The sequence below is a fragment of the Adiantum capillus-veneris genome, chromosome 25 (genome assembly GCF_014529385.1).
Source record: "Adiantum capillus-veneris isolate H3 chromosome 25, ASM1452938v2, whole genome shotgun sequence".
Taxonomy (NCBI): Eukaryota; Viridiplantae; Streptophyta; class Polypodiopsida; order Polypodiales; family Pteridaceae; genus Adiantum; species Adiantum capillus-veneris.
In genome coordinates this window covers 122,722,681-122,740,199 of record NC_140955.1, presented here as the reverse complement: position 1 = coordinate 122,740,199, position 17,519 = coordinate 122,722,681, and the positions used below count along the sequence as shown (strand labels likewise).

Here is a 17,519-nt window from a genome sequence, read left to right as displayed (position 1 = left end):
GGTGGCACACAAATATGCATCATGAGTGAAAAAATCATGCACTGTTTGGGTTTAGAGGTGAGTAGGTCGGCACCATGCCGAGAAAAAATGGAAAATAATGTAAAAGTTCAATGTGTTGGTGTTATAAATGCGGTTAGGATAAAGGAGTTCAACAATGAAGTAGATGTGGACATCTTTGTCATGCCACACAAAGGGGAGGGCTATCCTATCATTCTAGGGAGGCCTTGGCTTATGGCTATGAGAGCTAAGCAGAACTAAGATACCAGCATAGTCCAGATGAAGGATGCTCACTTGTGGACACAAGGCTTGCACAGGTAGTCAAGAGGGGACCACGTGAAAGACTTTTGGAAGGAAAAAGATGGACTCATATTTTTATGGGATTTTTCTTTATTTTTTCCATTCTAAATTGGAAAAAATTTCAACAGCAAAGTTGTAGGAATTGAGTTGATCTTTTTGCTTCTATTTCTTCTATAATTTTTGGAGATATGGCCGAAATGGTGGAGCCTATCTGTTCACATGGGAAGAAGTCATGGTTATCCAACTCCATGCACATAATTTCTTATATATTTTTCTCCATTATTGCTTGATTTTCTCTTATTTTATCAAGATTCTCTCAAATATTATAAGGAAGCTCTTGGTCTCAAGCTATAGAAGGAGGCATGGAGACAAAGCTCACCATGATCAAGGTGATTAGGAGGAAATTGGTCCATAAGCAGGCCACACCGAGCTCACTCATTCCAGGGGAATGACTCTAACTGAGGTTACTTTGTAATAACTCCTCTTGCTCATAATCTCTTCCCTAATCACTCTGTTGGCCTATAAAAGGAGGCCTTCACTTTTGTAAACAGACACACAATCAAGCTCTAGTACTCACGCTCTCATACGTACATCCTTGTGTATGCACCTTTATGCACACATAGTTCTACTATGGCATAGTATTGGCTATGGTTATTCGTTTTGGTTTCTTAATGGCCAAGAGTTTGAGCTACCATGCACACATGAGTTTATGAGATGTTGATTATGTGCAATTCCCCTCGTGAATATTTGTATAGTATTTATGAAGCCTATATTACTAATGAAGCTCTAATGATATCTCCCTCTCCCTCTCTCTCTCTCTCCTTCTCTCACATCTTCCTTGTGTTATGTGCGGACCCCCCTACCATGTGTACCTCCCATGACGAGGCCATCGTGCATAGTCTTGGTGTAGAGGCCATCAGGTCTATTTTGCGACTCCGCCTCTCAATAATTTCCGGAAGAAAGAGTGTTAGAAATTAGGAAGAGATAAAAATTAATTCAAGATTTTGCAACTCCGTCTCTCAATAGTTTTCGGAAGAAAGAGTGTTTTCAAGAAAGAAGGAGTATTTCTAGGAAGAGATAAAAATTAGTTCAAGATTAGTGCTTTGTTTCTTGGAAGCGAAGCTTCTGCTAAAATTAGAATCTCAAAATTGTACATTGGGATGTGTACCCACACACAAAAAAGGCCACGAATGTGCGCGAACTTTTCTCGCTACGTTTTTGTATTGTTAGCTTCTCTTTTGGCTCTTGAGAGCCTATATAAAGGCCCTTGTCTCTTCACTTTCAATGCACACACTTGGAATTCTTAGAAGCAGAAGCTCTCTTGTCTTCATGCAAGACGTATCTTCTCTCCCTCAATTTCTCACCCTCAGGCTCTCACCCTCAACCCATCTCCATATCTATCACCAACTCCTTCCCTACCGCTGTCGTGTTCTCCCTCGGATTCTTGAGTTCTCTTTTTCTCTCTCCCTCTTCTCTTTCATGATACGATGGCCTAAAGCAAGTGACTCAAATCTCCAAGGACATTCATGCCACTCCACCTCCAAGAAAGGTACAAAGGAAGGTATCAACTACTATAATCGTAGCACAAGTGGAGGTATCAACTGTGAAAGAAGTTGAAGCCACCCAACCTCAACTACAAGAGGTAGTCAAATGTGTTGCTAATCCAGTAAGACAAATTTATAATTTGTCATTGAACTATATATGCTGACCCGGTAAGTCAAGCCTTGGAATTCCCTTAAACCATCCAAGAAATGTGATTATATAATGAGAAACAAGCATATGATTTCGTAGAATAGTGAAAGAATCACTTGAGAAATGGTGACATTTGTGCATTTTGTGGTAGCGAATAAGTAAATCATTTGCAATGGTTATGTTGGTTAGACAGAGAAAGTCCGCGGGTAGCGGCAACTCATGTGAAAATTGAATAAATATTTTTGTTGAAATATAGGAGTGTTTTCATTAGACCATATTCAAGAAAGAATTATTTTGGTGATGTTTGAAGGGCTATATAAAAGAACGTGAACCTGGAATTAATAAAGGAACACTATTTGTATATGTAAATCAATATGGTAGTATAGTAATTAGAAAACAAGAATAACGGATGAGTGTGGTTATGAAAGTAGGAGACTAGTATCCAAACGCGCCTATGTCTACAGATGGGTGGATACAATTAGTCACATACTTTTCACAAGATTACTAGTTAGATTAGACTATGTCTCATATCGTATTTAGGATTTATGAATGGATTTTGTGCCTCTTAAACATGGAGCAAAAGGCACTGTTTACGGATTCTAAATATGTCAATGGGATTTCATCTTTATGTTATACTAGAAATAGCTTCCATTAGAATCGTCGATTTATAGACATGGCTTGTGGTGTTTGACCTTACATACATGATCATGGATGGAAAGAGGCCTTCCTCTCTTCTATTGCTTGTATCCTTGCTTTGCGGAATAAGAGTAAGGTGGCATCAATGAAGCTTAAGGACAAAAGAATTCCATCTATCTAGTCGTTCCAATCTTCTGGGTTGGGGACCTCACACTTTTTGTGCAGTCAATGATGCGACAGCGTCCATATTTAACGCCATATATGTCCTTGATTTAAATGCACATCCAACCGAAGAAAATATTGAGCAAGTTTTTTTCTATTTCTGATACTGCAATCATGATTTAGTGGGAACATGGTTATCACACTCCACAAGAGTGTGTAGCCTTTGAACAACATGTGGAGGCTTGGGTAGAAGTGTGAATGACATGCATTGCTGCACAAGGACAAGCCAATGATGACAATTACAAATCCAACAATGACATTAGCAATGAGGACACCTAGATTTCACCTTTCTTCACTAGTGTTAGAGCAATAAGCCCCTAACACCATATGAGTATATTGTACTATTTTGTTTTGGTCCACATCTATCTTACTATAGTTATTTTTTTAAGATGTGTACTTTCAACCTTTTTAATATTAGTCTATGTGGGTTTTTTATTGCAGTATTTTAATGTTGTTCAAAGTCAAATTGGATTAGTATGGACGATTAACCATTGAAATTGGCTTGTTGCCAACAATTTGTGTGTATGTATCATTGCCCAATTGATGGCTAATCTTGTTGCACGGTGAGTGCACACAAGTGTGACAAAATAGAGAGAGATTTATCAAGCTGATGGGTAAGCTAGTTGCTTAACGTATATCATGATGTTTGAGAAGAATACATGTGCAATGATTCAGGTGTATTTTTGTGCTTATGTATGAGTGTGCATGAGTGATATAGATACTAACCTTGATTGTAGCATTGTCCAAATGGTGGTTATTTTGTTGCTCAACATAGATTATGATTTTTGAAAGAGTATGTGTGTGTGCACAATGATTTGGATCTATTTATGTGCTTCTATGAAATTACATGAGAGAGCAAAGAGAGAGACAGAAGGAGAAAGAGAGACAGAGACAGAGAGAGAGAGAGTTTGTAAATGATGGATGATTGATTGAGGTGTATTTGCCAAGAGATAAAGTTTGTGTGTGTGTGTGTGTGTGTGTGTGTGTGTGAGAGAGAGAGAGAGAGAGAGAGAGAAGAAGAAGAAGAAGAAGACTATTTTAACATTGTAGAAAACTATCCCAAGAGACCTTGAAAATCTATCCGATGAGGAGAGTTGAACTCAAGACATGTTATTCAAGATGGAAATAGCATTACCAATCTACCACAATTGGGTGATAGAAAGGTTATACCATTTTCCTCTTTTTTTTAGCACACAAACAGCCACCACTGGCAAAGCGCACACACACCTGAGGAGGGGGGGGGGGGGGGGGGGGGGGGGAGAGAGAGCGAGAGAGGGAATCATTTTGGAATATTCTTGCCAGATTCCAAAAAAGCACTCGCCACAAAATTACATCTGATAACAGGGGCATTGCAAGCTTTAGGACATTGTTTGCAAGTAATCAAATTATCTTCTTCTCTCTCAAATCTACGTTGTAATGGTGATTTCTTCCATGACTATTTGCGTTTGTTCTTTTGTAGAAAGAAGACATTGGACAAATGGCTACTAGACATGGATGTTAGAAAGATAGCACTTTGGGATTTAATGCATATATGGAGTTACTTAAGCAACAATGAACTCAAATAAAAAATAAATCCCAAACATGCGTTGAGCAATCGTAGTTTTTAGAAAACATAAAAGTATAGATAGGTGTATATATTGAGTTTTTGAAAATACTAATCTGAAACTATATATTGTAGGATTATACTAAACTCTTTGTGCTTACTTAGGATTTAGAAAATGCGGGCTATTACTCCATAAAAAATAAACGCTTTCTTGTCTACACAAAATGGGATGAAAAATGTAATGCATGATGATTATATTAGTGCACTATGCACATTTTATGACATTTCAGACTAGTAATTTGGTTGTTTATGTGTGTAATACACCCTGTTGATAGATTCACAAATGGGGATTGAACCAGGTTATGAACTCTTATTAGACGAGGGACAAGGGGAGCTTGAGGATGAAAGGGGAGATGATGATGAATATTATGATAAAGAGGAGGAGGGGATGAGACTTAGTTTGTATTTATGCTAATTACTCCATTTTTGTATGATGGAATTGGGAATTTAATGTAGAGTTATCTCACTTACGTGACTTTAGAGTGCATATTTTTTGTCATTTTTTGGTGAGCCATATACTTTTATTCTCGGGGGCGTCACCATGTATAAATTGTGTAAATCACATGCATTCAAGGAATATTTTATAAGCTTCTTATCTGTGAATTTTTGACAAATAAAATACACCCTTTTCCTATTCAATCTGTAAAATTTTCTCCCAATTACCATTTATTGTACCCTTCTATAAATGTGAGAAAATGTGAAAATTAATAACTCCTTCGTGATAGTCACATAAATATCAAGGGACACCCTCGATCTTTTATTATGCAAGCCTATTTCAATGGTTCACTATTGCCAACTTGAATTCACATGTAAACAATGACTATAAAATGAAATGAGTGCACATGTTTGTGTGTGAACAATTGCTAAACAATTATGAGAAAATATGATACTAAGTTTTTTATCTTATTTTTTTGGCCACAACCAAAATCAATAGTATTGGTGCCCTCAGGTTACCATAAAAATAATCAATATTATTGGTATTATTTGCCTACACTAATTCACACCGATCATAACAACATATATACACTACTCCTAGTAATGGAAGTGTGTATATATGACTAAATATTGTCTCAAAAATATCGACATATGATAAGTAACTTCCAATGCATCCGACGTATTTGGTGGTAGTAGATATACTTGTATTTTTATTGATGTTGAAATGTATTTGTCCCAGTAACATCTACTCTTGATAATGCCAAAATGAGCTTTGAAAATTAGTCGATATATTGTAGTAATAGTCATCAATGATGTGATTAGAGGTTATAATAAGTTAAAAAATGAGTCTCAACATGAAAATTGAGCTCACTAGATATTTTTCACAATCAAAGGGTTTTTTTTCAACTCATTTGGGCTTGTTACCACCAAAATGGGTAATGTTTTGCTAAAAATGGCCAAAAGGTTCCATAAAATGGTCAAAATCCAGTTTTGATCAAAAGATTAAGCCAATTATGAGCAAAAATGGCTCAAGATTCCACATCACTCATGGTGTAATGAATCTAAGCAAAGGTGGTGCTTGTTTTGAGCTTAATATAAGCACTTAAAACCACTTCGAAGGGGGGTACATAAGGTTCTGCTTTGGGGTTCTAGTACACTCACATGCTGCTCCTAGTCTTGTATTCAAGTGTGTGAGGGTTTCCACATTAGGGTTATCTCTCTTCAAAAAGGTGTGTGGGTTTGCCTATCAAAGTTGTCAAGATTCTATAAAATCTACTCAATGTGAATAATTGACAAAGGAACATAGGGTTTTCTACACAAGGCAAATAGGCATTGTATTTGCACAATTGATGTTGAGGCTACATGAAATCATCACATACACATGAGTTTTGGGTTGATCCTCTCCTTGTGTATGGGTGGAGTGACGAAGTACGAGCGGAAGTGCGACGCGAGAGAGAGTGCGAGAAGAAGAGCACGACGATATGGTGAACTCGCTCTACTGTAATGTGTAGAGCATAGTGAGTTCTTATTAGGTTTTTACAAAAGAATATGTGTACATACCTGGCGGCCCGCCCACTTACCTGGGCGACCACATTGGGCTTTATACCCCAGCAACCTCCCACTTAAAGTCCAATGTGGTACTTTAAGTGTGAGAGAAGCTACTATACAAGCTAATATACAAGAGATGTAGAGAAGTGATGTACTACCCTACACCTAACTGCTTGCGAAAATGCGCAAAGCTCTCTGAGGGAAGTCCTTTTGTAAGTAGATCAGCAGGATTTTCTGTGGTGTGAACTTTGACAAGCTGAAGTTGCTTATCCTCGAGCATTTCCTTGATGAAATGATACTTCACATCCACATGCTTTGTCTTTGAGTGATAAACTGGATTGCGAGCCAATTGTATAGCACCACAATATAACATAGGCATCTCTTCTTTGATTCCCAAATCTGTTACTAGTCGATTAAGCCAAATTGATTCTTTGCATGCCTCTGATGCTGCAACATATTCAGCCTCTGTAGTAGACTGAGTAACACAATCTTGTAATCTAGAACGCCATGATACTGCTCCACCAGCCAATGTAAAGACATACCCTGACGTAGACCTTCGGTTGTCTAAGTCACCTGCATAATCTGAGTCTGTAAAACCCTTTACACTTAGCTCCTGACTCCCACTGCATATACGCATACTCTTTGTAGCTTTCAGGTATCTCAATATTCCTTTCACTGCCTCCCAATGTTTCTTGCCTGGGTTTGACATGTATCAACTTACTACTCCCACTGCAAATGCAATGTGTGGGCGAGTAGCAATCATTGCATACATCAAACTACCCACTGCAGACGCATATAGAATCTTATCCATTTCAGCCTATTCTTCCTCAAACACAGGACAATCTTGTTTGCTAAGTTTCACATATGGTGGCAATGGAACACTCAGTGCCTTTCCCTTCTCCATATTGAAACGTTGCAAAACCTTGTCAATATACTCTGTTTGAGATAACCAAATCAACTTCTTTGATCTGTCTCTCTCAATGCGCATACCAAGTATATGACTTGCCTCACCCATGTCTTTCATGTCAAACGATTTTTCCATCTTTGACTTCAAAGCTAAAATTTCTTCCAAGTGCTTGCCAACAATCAACATGTCATCCACATACAAAATAAGGATCAGCCAACTACCATCCTTAGCCTTCTTTGTATATAGAAAGTGATCGAACTCACTACGTTTGTAGCCTTGAGAAAGCATAAACTTGTGGAATTTATGGTACCATGCCCTCGGTGATTGTTTTAAGCCATAAAGACTCTTTAACAACTGGCATACCCAATCTTCCTTGCCTTTATCAACAAACCCTTCTGGCTGCTGCATGTAAATTTCCACATCTAAATCACCATGCAAGAACGCTGTCTTGACATCCATTTGGTGCAACACCAAATCTAATATGGCAACCAATGCAAGAAAGCATCTCAATGTAGTCATCTTGACCACCGGAGAGAAGACTTCATCAAAGTCAATGCCTTGTTCTTGCTTGAAGCCCTTGGCAACAAGCCTTGCTTTGTACTTTGGCTGACTATCATGAGCGGTGATCTTATACCTGTAAACCCATTTACAAGGTAGAGCCTTTTTGCCCTGTGGTAATTTAACTAGCTTCCATGTCTTGTTTTTATGCAGAGCTGTCATCTCTGACTGCATGGCCAATTGCCGATTCCCGGAGTCCTTCATTTGCACTGCTTCCTTGTAACATGAAGGCTCATTGCAATCAGTCAACATGACATAGTTCATAGATGGAACAAAACTATCAAGAGGTCGCGTGACACGTCTAGATCTACGCACAATAGGTGGCTCAGGCTCATCCACAACCTGTGGTTCCACTCTATCCTGTCCTTGCTCCTCTTGAGCCCTGACATTTTGTCTTGCACGTGCAGGTCCATCTTCTTGGAAGACAACTCTTCTAATCTCCTCAACCCTCTCTGGTTTAGAATGATATTTGGATTCATTAAAGTGAACATCATTGCTGCGGACAACCTTTCTGGATTCGGGATCCCAAAGTCTGTACCCCATCTCACCAGAATTACCATAGCCTAGAAAGATGCACTTTCTACTCTTTGGCTCAAGTTTGTTCCTAAATTCCTTTGGAACGTGAGTATATGCCTCACAGCCAAAGACTCTGAGATGCTTGTATGAGGGCATTTTGCATGACCATACCATCTCTGGCACTGAATCCTTCTGCAAAACCTTGCTAGGAGATCTATTTACAAGATGAACAGCTGTTGATATAGCTTCAGCCCAAAACCCATTTGGCAGCTGTGCATTAGACAACATACTTCTGACCTTCTCTTGTATGGTCCTATTCATCCTCTCAGCAACACCATTTTGAGGAGGATTGTAAGGAGCAGCAAGTTCACGTTTTATACCTTTTGACTCACAAAAGTCCTGAAAGGCCTTTGAAACATACTCTCCACCATTGTCAGAGCGTAAGCATTTAAGCTTCTTTCCACTCTGATTCTCCACAAGTGTCACAAACGTTTTGAAAACACTAAATGCTTCATCCTTGTGCTTGAGAAAGTAAACCCATACTTTCCTCGAGTAATCATCTATAAATGTCATAAAGTAAGAAGCTCCCCCTAGAGATAGGTTAGGCATAGGTCCACACAAATCACTATGAACAAGTGCCAACTGTGTATCTCTTCTACTGCTTCTATGCTTATGTGACTGCTGTGTTTGCTTACCATACAGACAATGTTCACAGAATTCAAAATCATTAAATGAAAATCCAGGCAAATAACCAGAACGAGACAATATTTCCATTCCCTTCTTGGACATATGTCCTAACCGGCTATGCCAGAAAGAAACGTTCGGCTGCTTGGTTACATTGACTACATTTTTAGAGACATTTGATACATAAATCATGTAAAGTCCTCCAGACTTTACTCCATGTGCTACTGTCATAGAACCCTTGGATATCTTCCACATGTTTTGTCAAAAAGTGGTGGCGTAGCCAGCATCATCAAGTAAACCTATGTTGATCAAGCTCTTTGTAATTGCGGGAACATGTCTCACATTCTTCAGCGTGAAAGAAGAGCCATTCTGAAACTTCAATTGAACATCTCCAACACCTAAGATCTCACATGTCTGCCCATTGCCTAGCCGAACATGATCTTTAGTGGTCACATAAGAGGTAAACCACTCCTTGTTTGGAGACACATGAAGTGATGCCCCTGAGTCTATAATCCAGTCACTCAGTACATTTCCATCAGATGCTGTAAGAAGAGTTGAGTCCATTGTATTCTTCAAGAAGTAGATGTCTCCTGACACTAGACTGTCATCCTCTGCAACAGTGTTTGTCACATTTATTTCTTGAATCTTCACTGAGGACTTGTTCTTCTCACCATGGTCTTCAGCTTTCTCTTTGCCTTTTTCTGCTTTCCATTCTCTGCAGTCTCTTTTCATGTGACCCTTCTTGCCACAATGGTAGCATTCTATGTCACTCTTGCCTTTAGCACTGCGGGACTTGCTACGAGACTGATTCCTCTTTCCACCTTTGTACTTTTCTTTGGTCCTTCCCCTGACAACTAAGGCTGTTCCTTTGCCTTTGTCCATTGTCTTTCTATTGGTTTCTTCAATAAGCAGAATTCCTTCTACACCTGCTATGTTCAAACCATCTAGAGGTGCAGAATTACTCAAAGCTGTGCGAAAAGTGTCCCAACTTTCCGGCAATGTGATCAACAGGAACATAGCTCTAACAGGTTCATCAAACTTGACACCTTGAGCTGACAACTGACTATAGATTGTGTTGAATTCATTCAGATGATTGGACATAGGTGTCCCTTCTTTCATCTTCAAGTCAAAAAGCTTCTTAAGCCAGTATACCTGTGAAGCTGCACTCTGCTTCTCATAACGATCACTCAGCTTTAACCATGCTTGATAAGCCGACATCTCGTCTGCTACATTGAAGTAAACGCTTTCTGCCAAAGTCATCCATTTCGCTCCATTCATCTTCGTCCATATCTTCTGGTTTTATCCCCTTGAGCTTTATAGGTTTTATCTGCTTCTTTTGTACCAACACGTGCCAAATCTGTTGCTTCCACAATGGGAAATTGGTTCCATCCAGCTTCTTGATAATGTAAAGAGCAGTGTCCTATGATCTAGCCATAGCTACGCTTCACAATAGTTTACTTTCCTGGGAAAAATTCGGCAGAGTTTCCCCTGTAAACTGACCTCTGAACCAATATCAACCTGTCAAATGAACCAAGAAAGCTTCAGATTCTGCAGAAATTTTGGCAGAGTCTCCTTTGTAAAATGGCTCTGGTGTACTAAAAACAGACCAAAAAACAGCTCAAAAAACCACTGTCTCTCTAACACTGTAAGCTGTGGGTAAACCTGTCCTGCACCTGTACTGTCTCTGACTGTCCTGTCACTGTCCTGTAAGCATAGACTGCGACAATGCCTCAACGGCAGTAAAGCAAAGATGCAATCCCAACTGTCTAACTCACAGTCAATACATCCTAGCTTCCTATCTAAGGGTGCTCGAGGGATCGCTCCAAGACCTGTATCACCGAAAGGATCTCAACATTCGAGAATCCCCCAGCTCAATAAAACCTCACTCGACCCTCAACAAAGGCTGCAGTAAATCTGACAGTACATAGACTTCCCACAAAGTCATACATCCACAAATTTCCCACGGTATGCTGTAACCGCTGCGGCGGTTGTTTGCTGTGTGACTCACAGCCAGCAAACCCTCAACAGACATACATCATCTCTGACAATACATCCCATGTGGAAGTACCTGCAATGTCAGGATGAAATCTGGAATATCAGGCAGCAAACACAAGCTACCTGATGAACTAGTGGATGTCGCCTACAGTCTGTATGTAGATGCGCCCGTGTCGTATGTGACACGCCTCCAAGAACTGTGAGCCGTCCTTCAATGTGTAGACAGCCACAAATCAACACTCTGGGAGTGTCGATATCCTCAGCACCTGCAGTCATAGGCCGAAAACCCCAAATTTGCAAAGTCGGATCTGCACCCGCTGAGACCACGTAGTCGAAAATGGCCTGCGCAGAACTTTGTCGAAGCCGAACGGTAACCGAGATGACCTCAGAATGAATTTCTGAGCACACCGAAACCCTACGGGCCCACCCACAAGATTTGGGGCCGTGTCTTTGCCTGTCGAATTTCACTCCAATCTGAGCTGGTGACTCTAGCCTCTTGTAGTGATGCCCCGAGCCTCGATCTGAGCTCTGATACCAGTTGAAGGAGTACGAGCAGAAGTGCGACGCGAGAGAGAGTGCGAGAAGAAGAGCACGAAGATATGGTGAACTCGCTCTACTGTAATGTGTAGAGCATAGTGAGTTCTTATTAGGTTTTTACAAAAGAATATGTGTACATACCTGGCAGCCCGCCCACTTACCTGGGCGACCACATTGGGCTTTATACCCCAACATGGAGCTCACATGGATGACATGCAGTTTTTCATATTTTGCTTCCCCTTTTGAATAAGTCAATTTTTTCATCAATTTTTCAAATTCATACAGTTAGAGGCCTAGTGTCTCTCTCTCTCTCTCTCTCTCTCTCTCTCTCTCTCTCTCTCTCTCTCTCTCCCCCCCCATATTTCCCAACCACCTCTCTCTTTTTATTGATTAGTTGCATCAACCCACATAGATACACACACTTTATATCTATCTCTCTTTCACTATCCATTACTTGAGGCATACAAATTAGAGATATCACAAGCATAGCCATATCAACACACACACACACACACACATAGACACAATCTCTTCCTATCTCTCTTACCACATTAGATAAATCATTGGCACATTCAAATCAATGCACACACACACACACACACACACACACACACACACTTAGACGCAACCTCTCCATCTCAAATCACAAGCACAACCAAATCAATACGTAGACACATATACACACACTATGAAACAATCTCTTCCTCTACCTCTTACCGTATTTCTCCAACAAGTGCTTTGTTTCTATTGATTGCTTACACACAAAAAACACAAAGAAAATCTCTCTCTCTCTCTCTCTCTCTCTCTCTCTCTCTCTCTCTCTCTCTCTCTCTCTTTGCCCCTCATCAATGTAACAAAATTAGGTACATACAAATGTCTCCATCCCTCTCCCTTTGTCTCTTGCTCATTGTCCCTCTTTGTTCTAGCCACACCCTTTCCCATAGACAATGACATAAGAAAAACACAAACATTTCCTCTCTCATTCCCCCTCCTCTCTCTCTCTCTCTCTCTCTCTCTCTCTCTCTCTCTCTCTCTCTCTCTCTCACACACACACACACACACAAAAATATGTGCTCTATTTGCATGATTCGTTATTCGACATTTGTTTTAATCGTGATTAATAGTCGATTAATACGTTCTAAAGATTTATTTGTGTGTATTATTCGTTGTCACGATAGCTTTTTTCAAAAAAAAGTTTTATTGCTTACGTATCAATTAATAAACTATCGATCGTTAGGTAATCAATTAATAGGCTTTTGATCGATAGTTTAAATTGATCTATATGTTTTCGATCGATATAGTAGTAGTATATAAAGCCCAAATTTGTGTGTTTTAGCTGCAAGTCTCTTCACCAAAGTGTCAGGTCAACTTAAAAAATCTTTGATTTTTTAAGAAAATATTATTTTTAATGTTTATACATTAAAATAATAATAATCATATAGATTTGAATCACCTATAGTTCTTAACAATAGAAGTTATTCTTTAACTCTATTGCTCAGATTAAATAAATTACTCTAAGCAATAGAGACTATACTTTTAGCTCTACTTATTTAAAAATAGATAAATAAAAAATTGTATACATTACAAGCTACTTTTCTAGCTATAGTGTGAATCTATAATTTTAAACATTAGAAGCTATACTCTTAGCTCTATTTGTTTTAGAATAGATACTAAAAGTGATATTTGATGGTTAAAATCTATCATAGCTATAATATGTGCACAAATAATAGTGTTAGTTCATACATTTTGGAACATATACACATACATGTAGGGTCTTTTGGTTGTCATGAACAAATGTTCTTACCTCCATATAGACATAGAATAGGTCCACTCAGTGCCTCTTGGTTGTTATGAGACGATTCTCTTACTTCCAAGTGAGGTTTAAGGTATGAAGTAGGATTCACTTGGTTGCATAGAATAGGTCCACGTAGTGCCTCTTGGTTGTTATGAGATGATTCTCTTACTTCCAAGTGAGGTTTAAGGTTTGAAGTAGGATTCACTTGGTTGTTATCGAGTTTATGCTCTTACCTCTAAGTGAATATGGTGGATTATCTATAAAACTCACTAGGCTGTGATCGAGCGAAAGCTCTTACCTCCTAGTGAATATTTTCCATGCATAGTACTTGGGAGTCACATGGATCTTACCAAGCTCATGCTCTTACCTCTATGTTGATATAGAAATTAGAGACCTCAGTTATTTTAGGGTCGATTGGTTGTGTTTGAGAAGTAGCTCCTACCTCCAAGAGACATAGATAGTGGAATGTGAGATGAATCCATCGCTCATCTAGGTTGTCTTGAGCAAACGCTCTTTACCATCTAGTAGCCAAGAATGATATATCCATTGGTGATCTTCCCTAAAATATTATCTTAACACTATTCATTCATCATTTTAATTTAGCAAATCATATCTATAACCTTTTATCTTTCTCATTGCGCTATTATGATGAAAAATTATAATCATAGTGTATCTATTGATTGTAGGATATATTTTAGTGTATCTATTGATTTTAGGATATATTTTGTTGAAGTCAGAAAGCATGGTGCGAGAAAAATAGTGGTCATATGTGGAGGGAAAAGAGAGGGGCAAAACAGTTCCATTTTTGGAATGCAAACATTGTGGGCATAAGTGGCACGGCAATGCAACTCGCATCAAAGAACATTGATTGGGCACTAGTCCCAATGTGAAAGAATGTGAAGCACCACCTGACGACATATGGGTCCATTTTGCAGGGTATGTAAAGAAATGCAAACAGGCATGACTTCTTCCTAAGAGACAGAAGGGTATGAGAGTTGCGTCATCTATCAACATAGAAGAAGTGAGTGTGGATCAAGAAGACATGCGATCTAACCAAGGACTTTCAATGGGAACAACCCGAATACCTCAAAGTCCTTACACTTTTCCAAATGGTGCCATGGGAGGGATAGATGCTAGTCCCGGGACATCCAGCTGAGCCGGTACGCCTGGGACTCTACAAGCAGCATTCACTCAATAGGACAAGCTCAAATTGCATTTAAAGTGGACACAAGCCTTCATGGCTTGTGGAATCCCATTTAATGTCATAAGAAATCCTATTTTCAAAGATGCCCTAATGTCAACTGCAAAAAAAAAATCATCTATCCTGATTATAATAAAATGCGAACAGTGTATGTTGACAAAGTCAAGAGCAGCATAGAAGCAATTCTCAGGCGAACACTGCTTAACTTTGTTCCAGGATTTGGTTGTACCATAGTCCTCGATGGATGGACCAACTATGAGAAAAAACCATTGATTAATGTCATGGTAATTTGTCCCAAAGGTGCAATGTTTTTGGAGGCCATTAATACCTCATTGAAAGAGAAGACATCTCTCTACTTGACAAAGGTATATGAGTGCGCTATTGCTCAACTAGGTGGACCGAAGAATGTGACAGCTATTGTTACAGATAATGCTTCAAACTACAAAGGAGCGGGTTTAGTCATTATGGAAAAGTACTTAGAAATTACATGGATTGGATGTGTAGCTCACACCCTAAATTTACTTTTAAAGGATATGGGCAGATTAACATCCATAAAACAGGTTCTTATTAACACCAATCACATAGTCAAGTTTATACGGGAACATCAGTTTACATATGTTTTATTTCACTCCAAGTATCCGAAAAAAGCACTTCAAATTTTCTGTGCCACACGGTTCACTACATCATACTATGTTTTGAATAATCTCTTTGAAGTGCAAGTGGCTCTTACAAAAACTGTTGCAGATCAGCGTTGGGAGGCTTGTCTCAGCAAGTATCCAAGACATCGCAAAGTAGCTCAGAAATGTGTGTCCTTGGTGCAATCTCCTCTCTTTTGGTGGAACATTGACAAACTTGTTGGGGCTAGTAAGCCCTATGTGGAACTACTAAGGGTTGTCGACACAGATAATTTTGTCATTGGTAAGGTTTATTGGATCATCTATGAGGTGTTGCATCAAACCAAAGAATACAACCCCTACAGTGCAAGAGAGAGATCACAAATCGTGCATCTTGTGGAAAAACGATGGGCTCAAATGCACACACCATTGCATGGTGCTGCATTTGTCTTGGATCCAAAGTTCCAGATGAACGGACAAGCCTCCAACAAAGAGGTGATGAGAGACTTTAGAAATGTCTGTTCGTAGTTGTTGGCAGGCGACGATGGCATGGATGCATTCCAGCAGAGGGTGAATTATGCCATAGGGAAGGAAATTTCGGAGATCCTTGGGTTCTTATTAGCGTAAAAACTATTTCAGGCACAGTATAGTGGAAAGAATATGGAGGAGACTTAGTTGTGTTACAACACATTGGAGAGGGGGACAGGGGAACACACCCAGCACACAACACAATGCCTCACTATAGCCCAGGGTATACACAATGCCCCAATCGACTAGACTTCCCCTTCAAAACTCAACACTACCCGCAAGCAAACCACCACTTTCACACAACCATACGCACATACGCCTTGAAATGCACCAAACACACACAATCACTCCGCTTCGCTCAATTCACAGCCTTCCAAACTCGCACAACCGTTCTCTATCTCTCTTTGCACGACAAACCTCAGGGGGGGCACACACGTCTACACACGCCCGAAAACACATGCACACAAGCAGAGAAGGGGGGAGGGGGAATGACGCCTAGAAATAGTATAGAATAGTCTTCTAGCATATGCAATACCATATACAACCAACACACTTCCGGCATGAACCTTGGCAACCAAAAACAATGGTTCAAAAGTCTTGGCAAAAAAAACTCAAGCAAAAAATCTCACATTGGTCAAAGACCCCAAAAAATGAAAGTTTATCTCCTTTTATAAGAGTGTGTCTAAGAGACTCAAAAAAGAAAAATGGGGTGAGCTTCCATGTCGTGCACTTCAATTGGAGCTCCATTTAGAATTTACTTGCATTGCCACCACTTGGCATATTTGATTTTTGGAAACATTTTCATGCTACACTTCTTGACTCCTTGTCCATTCCATTTGGCCACCCAGCTTTCCCTTCTTGGACCCTTTGAATTCTCTCCCTCTCCCACTTTGCTCTTCACTAACCCTTTGGCAGGATTGGTCCTTTGGCCAGACTTTATGAGCCCCTTCTTGCGCTCCAAATTGACACCCTCTCACTGCTGTGGGACCACATTCTTTGATGGGGGGGGGAGGCAATAGCGACCTCGCTATTGCCCTCCCTCTTGCCTTCAAAAAATTTGGGAGCCCCATGGGCCGCGGGAACAACCGCCAAACTCACCCCCACGCAGGCGTACCACCACCTCTGCACTGCTGCCGCCACGGTCCAAAACCTCCACCAAACCGCCTCAGTGCGCCACGCGCAGCGCCTAGTAGGGCCACCACACGCACCCCATAGCCAAAGAGGAGGGAGTTCCCCTCTCTCCTCCCTTTGATACCCTATGAGGGCTCACCGCCTTCCCCTTATATTGCAGCCCTATTGGTTCTGCCATCGCATATGGGATAAGTCCTGTGCCACGGGCGGCCCCTCAAGCAAAAGCCCTTTGGGCTATCCAAAATCCCCCAAAAAAACTTCCCATATTAATTAAAAAAGCTCACTTTTTTGGCCTCCGTCTCTAGGCTCCCATTCCCTGCTCCAATGTTGGACTGTCAAGCCGTAAAGGCCGGCCACGAACTCACTTGCCTCACTCCGGATTCACCCTTCCTTGCCTCCCTTCACAATTCTCTGAGCCTCCAAACCAAGGCCGCCAAAACCCGATCAAATCATCTGCAGTCAACTTCGGACAAAGACACCCCATCTCCCGACTTCCTTATCTTTCCGCTCCGGACTCCGTTTTGACATGCAGTCACTTCCTGCTAGCTCCGTATGATGCATACCCTGTTGTAGAACTTTGGCGGTGCTCAAAAGATGCCAGATGACACATTCTCCAATGC

The 17,519-nt window shown here is 40.3% G+C and overlaps 1 protein-coding gene across 1 annotated transcript; it reads left to right on the top strand.

The window, feature by feature from the left end:
• Positions 1-14,763: 14,763 nt before the first annotated feature.
• LOC147425572 (uncharacterized) lies at positions 14,764-15,768 on the top strand. The gene has a single exon (XM_086500082.1). It carries the CDS (start codon positions 14,764-14,766, stop codon positions 15,766-15,768), a length of 1,005 nt encoding a protein of 334 aa, XP_086356208.1.
• The last annotated feature ends 1,751 nt before the right edge of the window (positions 15,769-17,519 follow it).

Coding starts and splice junctions, on each gene's coding strand:
- LOC147425572 (XM_086500082.1), top strand. CDS start 14,764: ATGCGAACAGTGTATGTTGACAAAGTCAAGAGCAGCATAGAAGCAATT.